Source organism: Myxine glutinosa, chromosome 7 (genome assembly GCF_964187855.1).
Source record: "Myxine glutinosa chromosome 7, kmMyxGlut1.1, whole genome shotgun sequence".
NCBI classification, from domain to species: Eukaryota; Metazoa; Chordata; class Myxini; order Myxiniformes; family Myxinidae; genus Myxine; species Myxine glutinosa.
In genome coordinates this window covers 40036374-40051657 of record NC_136267.1, presented here as the reverse complement: position 1 = coordinate 40051657, position 15284 = coordinate 40036374, and the positions used below count along the sequence as shown (strand labels likewise).

At 44.2% G+C, this 15284-nt stretch overlaps 2 protein-coding genes across 16 annotated transcripts in view; one reads left to right on the top strand and one right to left on the bottom strand.

Moving 5' to 3' along the window:
* Positions 1 to 13555, bottom strand: part of LOC137431152 (protein prune homolog 2) — a 112867-nt gene extending 99312 nt beyond the window's left edge. The window contains exons 1-2 of one of the 13 annotated variants that reach the window (XM_078781547.1): positions 13286 to 13324; positions 13158 to 13241 (exon numbers count right to left, since the gene is read on the bottom strand). Coding sequence is in view for 1 of the 13 variants with exons in the window: in XM_078781546.1 (XP_078637672.1) it covers positions 12479 to 12528 (50 nt within the window). In the remaining 12 variants the exon portion in view is untranslated. Of the gene's footprint in view, positions 1 to 546; positions 592 to 12417; positions 12931 to 13157; positions 13242 to 13276 lie in introns of those variants that run through there. The other 12 variants (XM_078781557.1, XM_078781556.1, XM_078781559.1 and 9 more) reach the window with 12 other exon arrangements.
* Positions 12619 to 15284, top strand: part of LOC137430728 (intermembrane lipid transfer protein VPS13A) — a 149678-nt gene continuing 147012 nt past the window's right edge. For all 3 annotated transcript variants that reach the window (XM_078781541.1, XM_078781542.1, XM_078781540.1), the window contains exon 1: positions 12619 to 12978. In XM_078781541.1, the coding sequence (XP_078637667.1) occupies positions 12879 to 12978 (100 nt within the window). In that variant the 5' untranslated portion in view covers positions 12619 to 12878. The remainder of the gene's footprint in view (positions 12979 to 15284) is intronic.

The following is a 15284-nucleotide window of genomic DNA, read 5'->3' as shown; positions in this document are numbered from 1 at the left end:
TAGCGCATATTGAGCATACATAGAAAACCATTTAACAGAGGAAATTTAAACTTTACCACATGTAACATGACCATTTGATATAGCGCATATTGAGCATACATAGAAACCGTTTAATCGAGGAAATTTAAACTTTACCACATGTGACATGACCATTTGATACAGCGCATATTGAGCATACATAGAAAACCGTTTAATAGAGGAAATTTAAACTTTACCACATGTAACATGACCATTTGATATAGCGCATATTGAGCATCCATCGAAAACCGTGCGAAATTAGAATCATTGTAATCACCTCAGCCTCAAACTTGCTTGGCTGATGAACAAAAGCAAAGAAGAAGAAGAACAAGTACATTTAGTCGTTTTAAACGATCGCCTAATTTGTAGGCCCCTACTTCAGCGATCTAGTCTGGCGTCTTTTTCAGCTTTGGTAGTCATTTATCAAAACATTCGAGATTCGAGAACAAGAATAAAAACTCCTGTGTAAAAGGCCTATGAATGTATAGCAGACTTTTCAAAGTAGGCCTATAGTTTGTAAACATTTACCTCAGAAGTGTCGACAGATGCAATAAAAATGTGTAAAACTGCGGTGGGTGAATACCGGTACCATCGAGTTTCCCTTGTGTGGTTTTTTCCGAACTTGTGTGACCGAAAAATATTTTTAGAGCAATATCACAGTACATTTCCTCCATGACGTTTTGTCAATTTTCAATTTCTCAAAACCTCTTGGTATACATTTCTGGTTTTCTTACTTGGTGCCAAGACATAAAGATTGCTTGGTTTTCCAACCCTCGAGCAGCCCACGTACAGCTGGCCATGGGAAGTACCCGGCATTGCCGGGCGGGGGAAGGGAGGGGAGGAGGATGGGGAGGGGAGGGGAACGGGGGAGGAGGGGAGGAGAGGGTGGGGAGGGGAGGAGAGGGGGGGAGGGGAGAAGAGGGGGGAGGGGAGGAGAGGGGGGGAGGGGAGAAGAGGGGGGAGGGGAGAAGAGGGGGGAGGGGAGAAGAGGAGGAAGGGGGAGGAGAGGAGGAAGGGGGAGGAGAGGGGAGAAGAGGGGAGAAGAGGAGGGAGGGGGAAGGGAGGGGAGGAGGAAGGGGAGGGGAGGGGAACGGGAGGGGAGGGGAGGGGAACGGGAGGGGAGGGGAGGGGAACGGGGGGGGAGGAGGGGAGGAGAGGGTGGGGGGGAGGGGAGGAGAGGGTGGGGGGGAGGGGAGGGGAGGAGAGGGTGGGTGGAGGGGAGGAGAGGGTGGGGGGAGGGGAGGAGAGGATGGGGGGGAGGGGGAGGAGAGGGTGGGGGGGGAGGGGAGGAGAGGGTGGGGGGGAGCGGAGGAGAGGGTGGGGGTGAGGGGAGGAGAGGGTGGGGGGGGTGGGAGGAGGGGAGGAGAGGAGAGGGTGGGGGGGAGGGGAGGAGTGGGGGGGAGGGGAGGAGTGGGGGGGGGGAGGGGAGGAGTGGGGGGGAGGGGAGGAGTGGGGGGGGAGGGGAGGAGTGGGGGGGGGAGGGGAGAGGAGGGGGGGTGGGGAGAAGAGGGGGGGAGGGGAGAAGAGGGGGGAGGGGAGAGGGGAACGGCTAGCTTGGCAAGCGATAGCAGGATTTTTACTTTTATTTTTACCTCAATGAGGGCTATATATATAGTCCGTGCTTGGAGCCTTCAAGTTCAATATAAAGTTTTTTTATGAAAAATAATGCAGATGTATAACAATCCACCAATGCAAGTTCAGAAATGAATGCAGATCCTTTACTTTGCGATACAAACGCAATTCCCGCCATTTCCACTCACGATCAAGGCCTCCAGAGTGATCGCGCCTCTTCTTCCTCCTTCAACTTCGGCTCACTTCTTTCACTCAAAATGCACGAAATTCTGCCGCATGAAATTATGTAGAGGCCTCGTCGGGGGGATATAAGGTAGATAAGGAAGGCGTTGTAACAGAAGAATCAAAATAAACGTAGAAGTTCAAAAGGAAATTGGAGCTATTCTGGACCCACAGCCAAACCCGACAAACCATTGCAATACACCCCGAACGTCTAGCGCCGCCACAAACTACACCATGGAATTGCAGCTGGCGCGGTTTTTTTTAAACCATTGATATTAAAATAAAACATAGCCTAAAACCACCGGGATTTTATGCTGATTCCGAATCTGTGTCCAAATCTTTTCTCCGATGTGTAGTTCTTGAGTTTTAAGCGGACATCCAGACAGACACACACAGACAGACACTCCTCCTTTATATATATAGAGATTACTAAAAGGCAGCCATTTTGGAACTTTACCCCTTTTTAAAATGCACTTTAGAAATGATTTAATATCATTTTTTTTGTTCTAAAGAAATTAAAAGCGCATTTGACCAGTGAAAGTGATGTACATAAAAAAAATACACCCCAGAAATTACCAAAAATATGGCGGCCATCTTGGAATTCAACATGGCGGCGAAATCAAACTAGTTACAACTTAGGTTAAACAGTAAATTTGGAATCCTCAGTATCACAAACATGGGTATTGCCACTATTTTGAGCCTTCTATATAACCACCTTTAGAGGCCATTTTTCCCCGCAAAGCGGTTGTTGGCCTTTTTCGGGAACCGTGGTTGTTGTTGTTTTTCGGTCCCCTATTTGAAGCAATGTTTTACGGCCGGATGCCCTTCCTGACGCCAACCCTTCTTGCCGCCTTTAACGACAAACAGGGAATTACCAGTGAACTGGTACTCAATTAGCAGACCTCGGAAGGATGACAGGCTGAGTCAACCCCACTGGCGTTAATTCAGCGATCGACCGGGATTCGAACCCAGGATCCTTGGATCCTAAGCCGGCACCCTAGCCGCTAGCCCAACACCAGGGCCTTCCACCAGGGCCTTCCACCAGGGCAACACCAGGGCTAGCCCAACACCAGGGATTTTGAGCCTTCTATGAATGAATGAATGAATGAATGAATGAATGAATGAATGAATGAATGATCGTTTTAAGGCCATTTTCCCCGCTAGAGCGGGGGTTAGCCTTGCGGGCCCCATGACAATCATGGTTCCCTGTTTGAGGCAATGTTTTTATGGCCGGATGCCCTTCCTGACGCCAACCCTTGGTCACGCTCTTACGATGCGCAGGGATACGGTGTACCTATTCTAAATCGGGGTACACACCGTGATCATTCATCCCAGCAAGCTGGTACTCAATTTGCCGACCTCGGAAGGATGACAGGCTGAGTCAACCCCCCTGGCGTTAATTCAGCGATCGACCGGGATTCGAACCCAGGATCCTAGGATCCCAAGCCGGCACCCTAACCGCTAAGCCAACACCAGGGTTAGGGTTAGGGTTAGGGTTAGGGTTAGGGTTAGGGTTAGGGTTAGAGTGAGCCTTCTATGTTGCTTAAAATTCAAGTTATGGCAAAAAATATGCTGAAAATGGCGGGCATTTTGTTTTTTACAATTTGAAGGTTAAGACTCCAAAATTGAATCGGTTAAACAGCATTTTTGAATTCAGCACCCTCGAATTATCCTAAAAAACTTGTTTAATCACTTTTAACACAAAATGCCTACACTATTCGAAAATTCTCAAATTTTTACTTGTCTATTAATGCGTTAACCTTATTTGAGCCAACCCTCTTTGTATGTTTCTGTGTTTCCTCCCCTCCTCAGTCTCTTTTTTTTTCTTTGTTAATTCCCTTGCTCGTTGCAAAGCCGGGACCATGGTCTGGCTAGTTATGAAGGCATCACTAACTTGTATAGTTGCCAAGCAGGCCAAGATCCCCGCACCCCCCCCCCCCCCCCCCCACACATACACACACACACACAATGAGGTCAGGGTCTCTCCGTATGCACATTGTAGTCACGTGTGCCTTGGAGTTTGATGGGAGACTGAAAACCCAGAAGACGATATCTCAGGTGAAGCCTCAGCTGCCCCGGATAAAGACCACTTAGTGGTCCAAACGTCGGACTCGAGCCTTGGCCTAACTCTAACAGGACTGCTCAAGTCATTGGTGCTATTCTGCAGCAATGCAGTACGGCAGCCATCAATATCGATGTAAACTGAGAGCATTATCTAATCTCTCATTACCTTGCGCTCGCAAAGTGAAAAGCAGGGTTAAGCAATCGGGCACGTACAAATGTGTCTGCATTTTTTAAAGAGCGTACATCGAAAACCGTTCAATGCAGGAAATTGAAACATTACCACATGTTACATGACCATTTGATAAAGTGCATATTGAGCATACATTGAAAACCGTTCAACAGAGCAAATTGAAACTTCACCACATGTTACATGACCATTTCATTTGATATGGGGCATATGGAGCATACATCGAAAACCGTTCAAGGTAGAAAAATGAAATTTTACCAAATGTTACATGACCATTTGATATAGCGCCTATTGAGCGTATGTCGAAAACCGTTTAATAGAGGAAATTAAACTTTACCACATGTAACATGACCACTTCATATAGCGCATATTGAGCGCACTTCGAAAACCGTTTAATAGAGGAAATTTAAACTTTACCACATGTCACATGACCATTTAGCGCATATTGAGCTTTACGACATAGCGCATATTGAGCGCACTTCGAAAAACGTTTAATAGAGGAAATTTAAACTTTACCACATGTAACATGACCATTTAATATAGTGCATATTGAGCATACATAGAAAACCGTTTACTAGAGAAAATTTAAACTTTACCACATGTAACATGACCACTTCATATAGCGCATATTGAGCGCACTTCGAAAACCGTTTAATAGAGGAAATTGAAACATTACCACATGTCACATGACCATTTAGCGCATATTGAGCTTTACGACATAGCACATATTGAGCATATATCGAAAACCGTTTAATAGAGGAAATTTTAACTTTACCACATGTAACATGACCATTTAATATAGTGCATATTGAGCATACATAGAAAACCGTTTAATAGAGGAAATTTAAACTTTACCACATGTAACATGACCATTTAATATAGTGCATATTGAGCATACATAGAAAACCGTTTACTAGAGGAAATTTAAACTTTACCACATGTAACATGACCATTTAATATAGTGCATATTGAGCATACATAGAAAACCGTTGAATAGAGGAAATTTAAACTTTACCACATGTAACATGACCACTTCATATAGCGCATATTGAGCGCACTTCGAAAACCGTTTAATAGAGGAAATTGAAACATTACCACATGTCACATGACCATTTAGCGCATATTGAGCTTTACGACATAGCACATATTGAGCATATATCGAAAACCGTTTAATAGAGGAAATTTTAACTTTACCACATGTAACATGACCATTTAATATCGTGCATATTGAGCATACATAGAAAACCGTTTAAGAGGAAATTTAAACTTTACCACATGTAACATGACCATTTAATATAGTGCATATTGAGCATAGGCCGACATAGAAAACCGTTTAATCGAGGAAATTTAAACTTTACCACATGTAACATGACCATTTAATATAGTGCATATTGAGCATACATAGAAAACCGTTGAATAGAGGAAATTTAAACTTTACCACATGTAACATGACCACTTCATATAGCGCATATTGAGCACACTTCGAAAAACGTTTTTTTTTTTTTTTTTTTTTTTTTTGTATACAAGATCGAGGCTCGTGAAAGAGCGAACATTAATCACACAGAAAGACAAACCGACACATAAAACATCGGGAGCGGTAGACAAGATGGGGAGAGAGGGGGAAGGACACAAAACACAACATTTGAGAGCAGGGACCGAGAGACATGGAGACATCGAGAGATCTGAGAGAGGGCGAGGGCTTTGGGGGGGGGGGGCATGGGAAGGGGGCGGTGGGAGAGGTATAAAACATATGGACACTGCCAGGACTTCCAGGAAAGAAGTTGGAATTTCAAACAAGGTGGATCTGGGGTGAATTAGCGGGGGTAGAAAAGATCAAGGTTTTGGATGGGGGAAGATAAGAGATGGTGGTGAACAGCTGTTTTAAAGACCTGGAGGGAGGAGTGGGATTGAAGGGAGTGAGGGAGTTTGTTCCAGAGGCGGGAGAAAAGAGGAATGAAAGAGTGAAGGTGAGCAGAGAGCCGAGATTTCGGCAGTTTAACCATCAGAGGGTTGCTGGCAGATCTTGTGCGACCTGTAGGAATATTTGGGGAACAGAGCACAGAGAGAGCTGGGGTGCAAGGCCGGAGAGGAGTCGGTAGAAGACAGAAAGACCACCTACCTGCCTGCGGTGAGTGAGTGAAAGGCCCTCAGAGATAGCTTCATCGCGGGAGATTCCAATAATTCTGAAAGCTTTGGTTTCAACAGCGTGAAGCCGAGCTAGGTGTGAGGCAGGAGCACAGGCCCATAGGGGAGAACAGTATTCCATTGAGCTGCGGATGAAAGCCTTGTATGTGGTGAGGAGCTCAGGTGTGCCGAGGAAGGACTTCGCACGACGGAGGATGCCCAGTCGGCGACTGGCTTTGGAGGCCAGCTTGGAAATGTGGTTTTCCCAAGAAAGATCATGGCAGATAGTGAGACCCAAAATCTTGAGCGACAGAACTTCTTGGAGAGGATTGTTGAGAAAGTAGATGGGAGGGTTGTCCAGTCGATCTTTTCGGAGAGACATAGTAAGAGTGTGAGATTTGTCAGGATTGAAAGACATGTTCCACTTGTTTGACCAGTCTGTGATTTTGTCCAGGTCTTCAGAGAGTGAGGAGGCAGCAGACTGCCGATCTGAGGGAAGAGGAATGGAGCAGCAGAGAGTGGAGTCATCAGCAAAGAGATAGAGAGGATTTTCGAGAGAGTCAGAGAGATCATTGATGAAGACCAGAAAAAGCACGGGGCCCAGAACACTGCCTTGGGGAACTCCAGCCTGAACAGGAAGAGGAGATGAGAGAAACCCATTCAGGGCCACACGTTGACGACGACTAGAGAGGAAGTCCGCCAGCCATGCGTGGAGATTTCCATGGATACCAAAGGAGGAGAGTTTGGTGAGCAGAGCGGGGTGCCAGACCGTGTCGAAGGCATGTGATATGTCGAGGGAGACAGCTCTAATTTCCTGTTTGGCATTGAGGACCTCCATCCATTGTTGAGACAGCAGAAGCAGCATGTCCAGAGTAGAGTGACCTGGTCTGAAACCAAATTGATGATCAGAGATCAAGCCATTGGAGAAGAGGAAAGATTTCATATCCGAAGCAATGATGGATTCCATGACTTTGCTGATAATTGGGAGAAGGCTGATTGGTCTGTAGTTGCTAGGATCTGTTTTTGCACCTTTTTTGTGCAAAGCGGTGATGTTGGCTGATTTCCAAGCAGATGGCAGTTTACTTTGAGCAAAAGAGAGGGTGAAGAGAACAGAGAGAGGGTGAGATAGAGCAGCAGAGCAGGATTTTAGGACCCGTGGGCTGATGCCGTCGGGTCCAGTTGCAGAATCAGAGTCGAAGGTTGACAGAAACTTTTCCACCTTGTCAGGAGGAAAGGACACGGAGTCCAGGAGCAGCAGGGTACGACTGGGTATGGTGGGTACAGAGAGGGATGGGTTTGGGACACAAGATTTAGAGGCAAACACAGAGTTGAGGCATTCAGCTTTTTCACGTGCGGAGTCAGCTGTGTAGCCGTTTGAGGTAAGGGAGGGGATGGAGGGGGAACAAACACCAGAAACGGATTTGACCAGACGCCACCAGGATTTGGAAGAGGGAGACAGATAAGAGAGTTCGGTCTTGAGAACGGAGAGATATTGTTTCCTGGCTCTCCTGAGGGTGGACACACACTTGTTTCGGGCTTTGTGAAAGGAAATGAGATTTCCTTCCGTTGGATTTGCTTTCCAGGAGACGAAGGCAAGTTGTTTCTGGGCAACAGCCTCACCACAAGATTCCGTGTACCATGGACGGGAGGAAGGGTATGACAACTGAAGACGGGATGGGATAAATCTGTGCATGAGAGAGAGCAATTTACTTTGGAAGAATTCCCAGGATGAGTTGATGTCAGAGGTGGTAGAGATGGGAGACCAGTCCAGATGATTGATGGCTGCTTGAAGACCGTGCCAGTTGGCCTGAGTGAAATGCCAGACTCGTCGATGCTGAGCAGGCTCCCTGAGGATGGTCAGAGAGATGTCCACTTTAACAAGGACATGATCAGATGATCCGATCGGAGCAGAAGAAGAGCAGCAGACATTTTCAGGGAAGTTAGTCATAACCAAGTCCAGAAGAGAAGATGTTCCGTTGACTGAGATCCGGGTCGGGAAATTGACAGATTGTGTCAGTCCCAGTGAGTCGCAGAAGTCCTTTGCTGAGGAGCCATGGCTGGTGAGAGAGGTACCCACACCCAGCCAACTGGCATGATGACAGTTGAAATCACCACATATGAGGAAGAGAGAGTTGGGATGAGTAGATAGAAGTTGGTCCATATCATCAGACAGCGAGATGTAGATGGAGTCATCACTGTTTGGTGGACGGTACAACACACATATGAACAAGAGGTGGGAGCGAAGGGGAAGCCGTAGCCAGAGGTATTCCTGGGGGTGAGGTGGAGAGAGTGCAGTGCAGGGCGAGTGAGGAAGAGAGTTTTTGATAAAGATAGCAACCCCGCCTCCAGGACGAGGCTCAGGTCTATCATACCGGAGGAGGGAGTAGCCCGGGAGAGATACTATGGAATCAGAGACATCATAAAGGGGGAAAGTTTCTGTTAAGCAGATCACGTCTGGTTTGACAGAAGCAACCTGTATGGAGAGATCAGTTAAGTTTGAACGAAGGCCCCGGATGTTTGAGGTCCATACCGTTAATGAAGAGGAAGGGGGAGCATCAGATACAGAACAGGGGGGAGGAGGGGTAGGGTAAGATGTGGAAGAGGTGGAAGAGGTAGGGAGAGCTGTTGAAGGTGTGTCAGAGATTTCAGAATAGCTCGGAGAAAGGGAAGGATGGGGCGGACAAAAGGTTTGATGGTGATTGGGTGAGCCACAATGAGGTGTTATTTGAGGAGGGGGAAGAGCGAGGCAGAAGGTTGGGGGAGATGGAGGTGAGAGTTTGAAGGGGGAAGAAGCGGGGAGGACGCTTTGAGGAGGGGGAGTGAGAGGGGGGAAATTGAGAAGCAATGAGGGTGGGGAGATTTGAAGGGGAGGGGTGAGGGGGGAGTTTGGGAGGGAAGGGACAAGGGGAGGGATTTGAAAGGGATGGGATATGGGGGAGATTTGGAGGGGAGGGGTGAGGCAGGAGTCTAGGAGGGGAGGGGCGAGGGGGCGTCTTGGCGGGGAGGGGTGAGGGGGTAGTTTAGGAGGGAGGGGGCAAGGGGGGAGATTTGAAAGGGATGGGTGATGGGGAAGATTTGGAGGGGAGGGGTGATGGGGAAGATTTGGAGGGGAGGGGTTATGGGGAAGATTTGGAGGGGAGGGGTGAGATTGGATTTTTGAAAGTGTACGATTTATGGGAAACGAACATTTATTGCAAAATGAGTTTCTTGTGACCTTTGAGTTAAAAATACGTTTAAGGACGCTGGATGGAGGATGGAGTGCAGGAGAGTTTAGGGAATGTAGAAAAAAGGCACTATAGGAGATGGATATTTTTTTTGGGATGAATTGATTTGGTGAGCAAGTCGAAAGCAGCCTTTTAAAGAAGAAGAAGAAAAAGGTGTTATAAAATATGACGGAATACATAACTTGAGGGGAAAGTGTAAACATTGAAGGTTAATGAGTGAAAACTATCTGGGGAAATGGGGGAGAAACACGTGGTCGAAGAACGAACGAACGAATACGAACGAAAAAACGAATGAGAACAGAGAAGGAAGTGTTTTTTTTTTTTTTTTTAGTTGAGATTTTACACAAGGAAGTAGGCTATGGGTGAAAAGACTGGGAATACAGAGAACGAAAGTTATTGGATCACAAACGACGGACCGCTGAGAGAAAAACAAAGCCTCAAGGTTGGACAGTGCACACTGTACAAGGCCTCAAGACACGACACGAATTAACACGATTTTCAATACAGGTATGAAAGATTTGCACCGAAAAATCTTCGTCGGGACACAATATACGTACAACACCATAAATAAATACAGTTTTAACGAAAATACAAATGGGAACAATCACTTAACTTCGATTTCAAATCGTTCGCGACGCGGCAAAGGCCTTGCTCGCGACACGGCAAACAGACGATCAATTTATGAAAAACATTTAATAGAGGTTATTAAACCTCTAAATAAAAATTTTAATTTAAAATTAAATTATTAAATAAAAATTAAATAAAATATTAAATAAATTATTATTTAATAGTTTATTAAATAAAAATTAAACATTTAATAGTTTAATAGAGGAAATTGAAACATTACCACATGTCACATGACCATTTAGCGCATATTGAGCTTTACTACATAGTGCATATTGAGCATATATCAAAAACCGTTTAATAGAGGAAATTTTAACTTTACCACATAATATAGTGCATATTGAGCATACATAGAAAACCGTTTAATAGAGGAAATTTAAACTTTACCACATGTAACATGACCATTTAATATAGTGCATATTGAGCATACATAGAAAACCGTTTACTAGAGGAAATTTAAACTTTACCACATGTAACATGACCATTTAATATAGTGCATATTGAGCATACATAGAAAACCGTTTAATAGAGGAAATTTAAACTTTACCACATGTAATATGACCATTTAATATAGTGCATATTGAGCATACATAGAAAACCGTTTAATAGAGGAAATGTAAACTTTACCACATGTAACGACCATTTAATATCGTGCATATTGAGCATACATAGAAAACCGTTTAATAGAGGAAATTTAAACTTTACCACATGTAATATGACCATTTAATATAGTGCATATTGAGCATAGGCCTACATAGAAAACCGTTTAATAGAGGAAATTTAAACTTTACCACATGTAACATGACCATTTGATATAGCGCATATTGAGCAAACATAGAAAACCATTTAATAGAGGAAATTTAAACTTTACCACATGTAACATGACCATTTGATATAGCGCATATTGAGCATACATAGAAAACCGTTTAATAGAGGAAATTTAAACTTTACCACATGTAACATGACCATTTGATATAGCGCATATTGAGCATACATAGAAAACCGTTTAATAGAGGAAATTTAAACTTTACCACATGTAACATGACCATTTGATATAGCGCATATTGAGCATACATAGAAAACCGTTTAATAGAGGAAATTTAAACTTTACCACATGTAACATGACCATTTGATATAGCGCATATTGAGCATACATAGAAAACCGTTTAATAGAGGAAATTTAAACTTTACCACATCTAACATGACCATTTAATATAGTGCATATTGAGCATACATAGAAAACCGTTTACTAGAGGAAATTTAAACTTTACCACATGTAACATGACCATTTAATATAGTGCATATTGAGCATACATAGAAAACCGTTTACTAGAGGAAATTTAAACTTTACCACATGTAACATGACCATTTGATATAGCGCATATTGAGCATACATAGAAAACCGTTTAATAGAGGAAATTTAAACTTTACCACATGTAACATGACCATTTGATATAGCGCATATTGAGCATACATAGAAAACCGTTTAATGGAGGAAATTTAAACTTTACCACATGTAACATGACCATTTGATATAGCGCATATTGAGCATACATAGAAAACCGTTTAACAGAGGAAATTTAAACTTTACCACATGTAACATGACCATTTGATATAGCGCATATTGAGCATACATAGAAAACCGTTTAATCGAGGAAATTTAAACTTTACCACATGTGACATGACCATTTGATATAGCGCATATTGAGCATACATAGAAAACCGTTTAATAGAGGAAATTTAAACTTTACCACATGTAACATGACCATTTAATATAGTGCATATTGAGCATACATAGAAAACCGTTTAATAGAGGAAATTTAAACTTTACCACATGTAACATGACCATTTGATATAGCGCATATTGAGCATACATAGAAAACCGTTTAATAGAGGAAATTTAAACTTTACCACATGTAACATGACCATTTAATATAGTGCATATTGAGCATACATAGAAAACCGTTTAATAGAGGAAATTTAAACTTTACCACATGTAACATGACCATTTGATATAGCGCATATTGAGCATCCATCGAAAACCGTGCGAAATTAGAATCATTGTAATCACCTCAGCCTCAAACTTGCTTGGCTGATGAACAAAAGCAAAGAAGAAGAAGAACAAGTACATTTAGTCGTTTTAACGATCGCCTAATTTGTAGGCCCCTACTTCAGCGATCTAGTCTGGCGTCTTTTTCAGCTTTGGTAGTCATTTATCAAAACATTCGAGATTCGAGAACAAGAATAAAAACTCCTGTGTAAAAGGCCTATGAATGTATAGCAGACTTTTCAAAGTAGGCCTATAGTTTGTAAACATTTACCTCCGAAGTGTCGACAGATGCAATAAAAATGTGTAAAACTGCGGTGGGTGAATACCGGTACCATCGAGTTTCCCTTGTGTGGTTCGTTCTGATTTGAATCGTCATTGACAGATCGAGCTTACCCGCCTCCCGCTGCACTCTCGGTTACCACCAGGTGGCACTTCCTCTTCATCCCGCGCTCTCAATCCCCATCTGCACACTGCACAGTCTCCGCTAGCCACGCCCTCTTCCTCGATCTCCTCCTCTTCACAATCACTTTCCTCCCTTTTAGAAGACTTGCGCAGTTACACCTTTTTCTTTTCACACACATTCCCCCTTTTTATTCCAGGATTTCCAGGCACTGCACTCTGCTTCATCCATCCACGATGCTCTCGCCGACGACTCTGATTTATCCCTCTTACTCTTTAGTCTGATCAACCTCCATTTATATTTCACTTCTGACTTCACGCCTTCCTGTTCACATTTCTCCTTCCTGCTTCGTATTACTCTCCTGTCCTACCTGGTTCTACCTTCCACCTCGTCATGGTGTTCGAGTCTTTCGTGGTGAACCTGCTCAACCGCTTCTTGTCGGACTACGTGGAGAACTTGGACACCTCTCAGCTCAGCATCGGCATCTGGGGAGGTCGGTTCTCTCAGATTCGGTCACGTCTCGCTCTTGTTACACGATGCGGCATTAATACGTTTGGTACTTTACGTACACATGGTGCGGCACATTGTGGCGGTGTATTGTGATGTTGTTTGCTTGTGTTTTTCTGCGTGGTTGTTAAGCTTTGAATCCGTGTGTATTCGTCCGTGCTTTACCTTGCCCGCCTTTGCTTGCTTGTACTCGATCCGTGCCGCGCTGTGTGACGTGCCGTGCCGCGTGTCGAGACGTACCGTGCCGCGTGTCGAGACGTACCGTGCCGCGTGTCGAGACGTACCGTGCCGCGCGCCGTGCCGCGCCAGCAGCCGCAGTGTGGCGCAGGGCGGTGCCGGGTCTTGGCACGGTTGGGGTGAACCTCGGGAGGGCAGGGACGAGTTACATACACGGTGCAACCAAACACTCATTTTGTCTTCCGAGCACATGGACTAGAAGTAGTAGTGGTAGTTGTCTTCATGTCTGCACGCCTGCACCTTAGTTATTAATAGCTCCACATTAACGCCATGCGAGTCGGTGGATCCAAATTTGTTAGCATTACACTATTACAGGCTGTTGTCTTGTAATTAGATATACTTTGCTGTAAGCTCACCATTCATCATGAACCACATCGATCCCCCACTCTCCTTACACCAAGAACAATTAGCTGGAGTCGAGCTTCATATAGTCCACATGTGACAAAAGGCCTAAAGTTGCAGATCACAGTACAGACTACAGTACAGTAGTCGTGGGAACAACTTGCATGGCCTCAGGTTCCATATTTCGAAACCACGTTTCGCGTTGCTCGGTTGTTTGAATTCGGTTTTCCACATCTGATTGGACCGCACATGGGTCTTGGCCCAATGATTCCATTGCTGTCTCGAAATTGTTGGCGTAACTTCAGCGAGGTATTTAAATAGTCCTTTCCAGCTATGCCCATGCGTGCTATTTTAGGCATTTGTCATTCATTGAGTGTACGTGTGTGTGTGTGTAAAGTTTCGCTTTTGTACTGTACTTGTCATCCACACTTGTGTTGTTTCCCTTTAGAAACTTTCATTTCATTTCACCAACAAGGTGTTGCAGCGAATAGAGAGGCCATTGGTATTGGAATACTGGAGGTTGGTGGTTAAAGTCCGACTGAAGGCAGAAGCTATTGAGGGGTTTTAATTCTCAACTTCCGGGAATTGTATGCAGTCCACGGTGTGTGTAAGTGGGGTAATAAATGCAGATGGGTGCTTGTTCTGAATTATAACTTTATTCATCCATCGTAGAAATGTAGCGCATTTGATGATGTGCATAATGAACGTAGAGCGGCAACGAAGGCTGGAAAGGGTGGAAATGCGAATGGTTCGGTGGATGTGTGGAGTATCGTTGAGAGAGAGGAAGACAAATGATGAATTGCGAAAGATGATGGGAATAGAGCCTGTGATTGATGCTGTGAAGAGGAACAGGTTGAGATGGTTTGGTCATGTGTTGAGGAAGGATGAAAGTGACTGGTTGAGAAGAGTGATGGAAATGAATGTAGAAGGAAGTAGAGGACGGGGAAGACCGAGAAAGACTTGGCTAAAGATGGTGGAAGAAGAAATGCGGGCAAGGGGGTTAACAAGGAGAGATGCAGAAAATAGGGCAAGATGGGGAAGATTGTCATGGGGACAGCAAAACTAACCCCCGCTCTAGCAGGGAAAATGGCCTTAAAATGGCTGTTGTTGTTGTTGTTGTTGTTGTTGTTGTTGTTGTTGTTGTAGTAGAAATGGGCGAGTCCATTCAAAGAAAAAGAAAAGTAACAAAAAACGTTGAATTAACCTGCAACATACGTCACAGCAGTTTGTCAGGACCTGCCGATACACACGGCTAACAGTTCAAAGCAATTGTAGTTCCAGAACAAAATACCAGATAACAAACAGCTTGTTAGTCCCGTAGCGGTTTCACCAGAGTGGATTATAGGTTTCCTCTGCGTCGATCTGTCTGTCCGGCCTTCGCACCTGTAGTTTTCCAGACTTTTTTCCCCATACCGTTTAACATATTTAACTGAAACTTGGTACATGGCTTTATTACGACAAGTTACAGAACAAGTTCGAGTTTCAGGGTGTTTCGTCGATTTTTCACATCTATGCTCTTTTTGGACTTAGAAAATACAATCTCAGAAAGGGACATGTATTGCAAAGCAATTCTAGCTCTCGTTTTTGTTGACATGTAAAGGTATTATTGATTAATCAATCAATAATGTCATCATTCTCACCATCCTGAACATTATATGCAGTGTGCATGAATTGTAATTTGATATTCTTTAACATCAAGGCTGAAAACCTTAG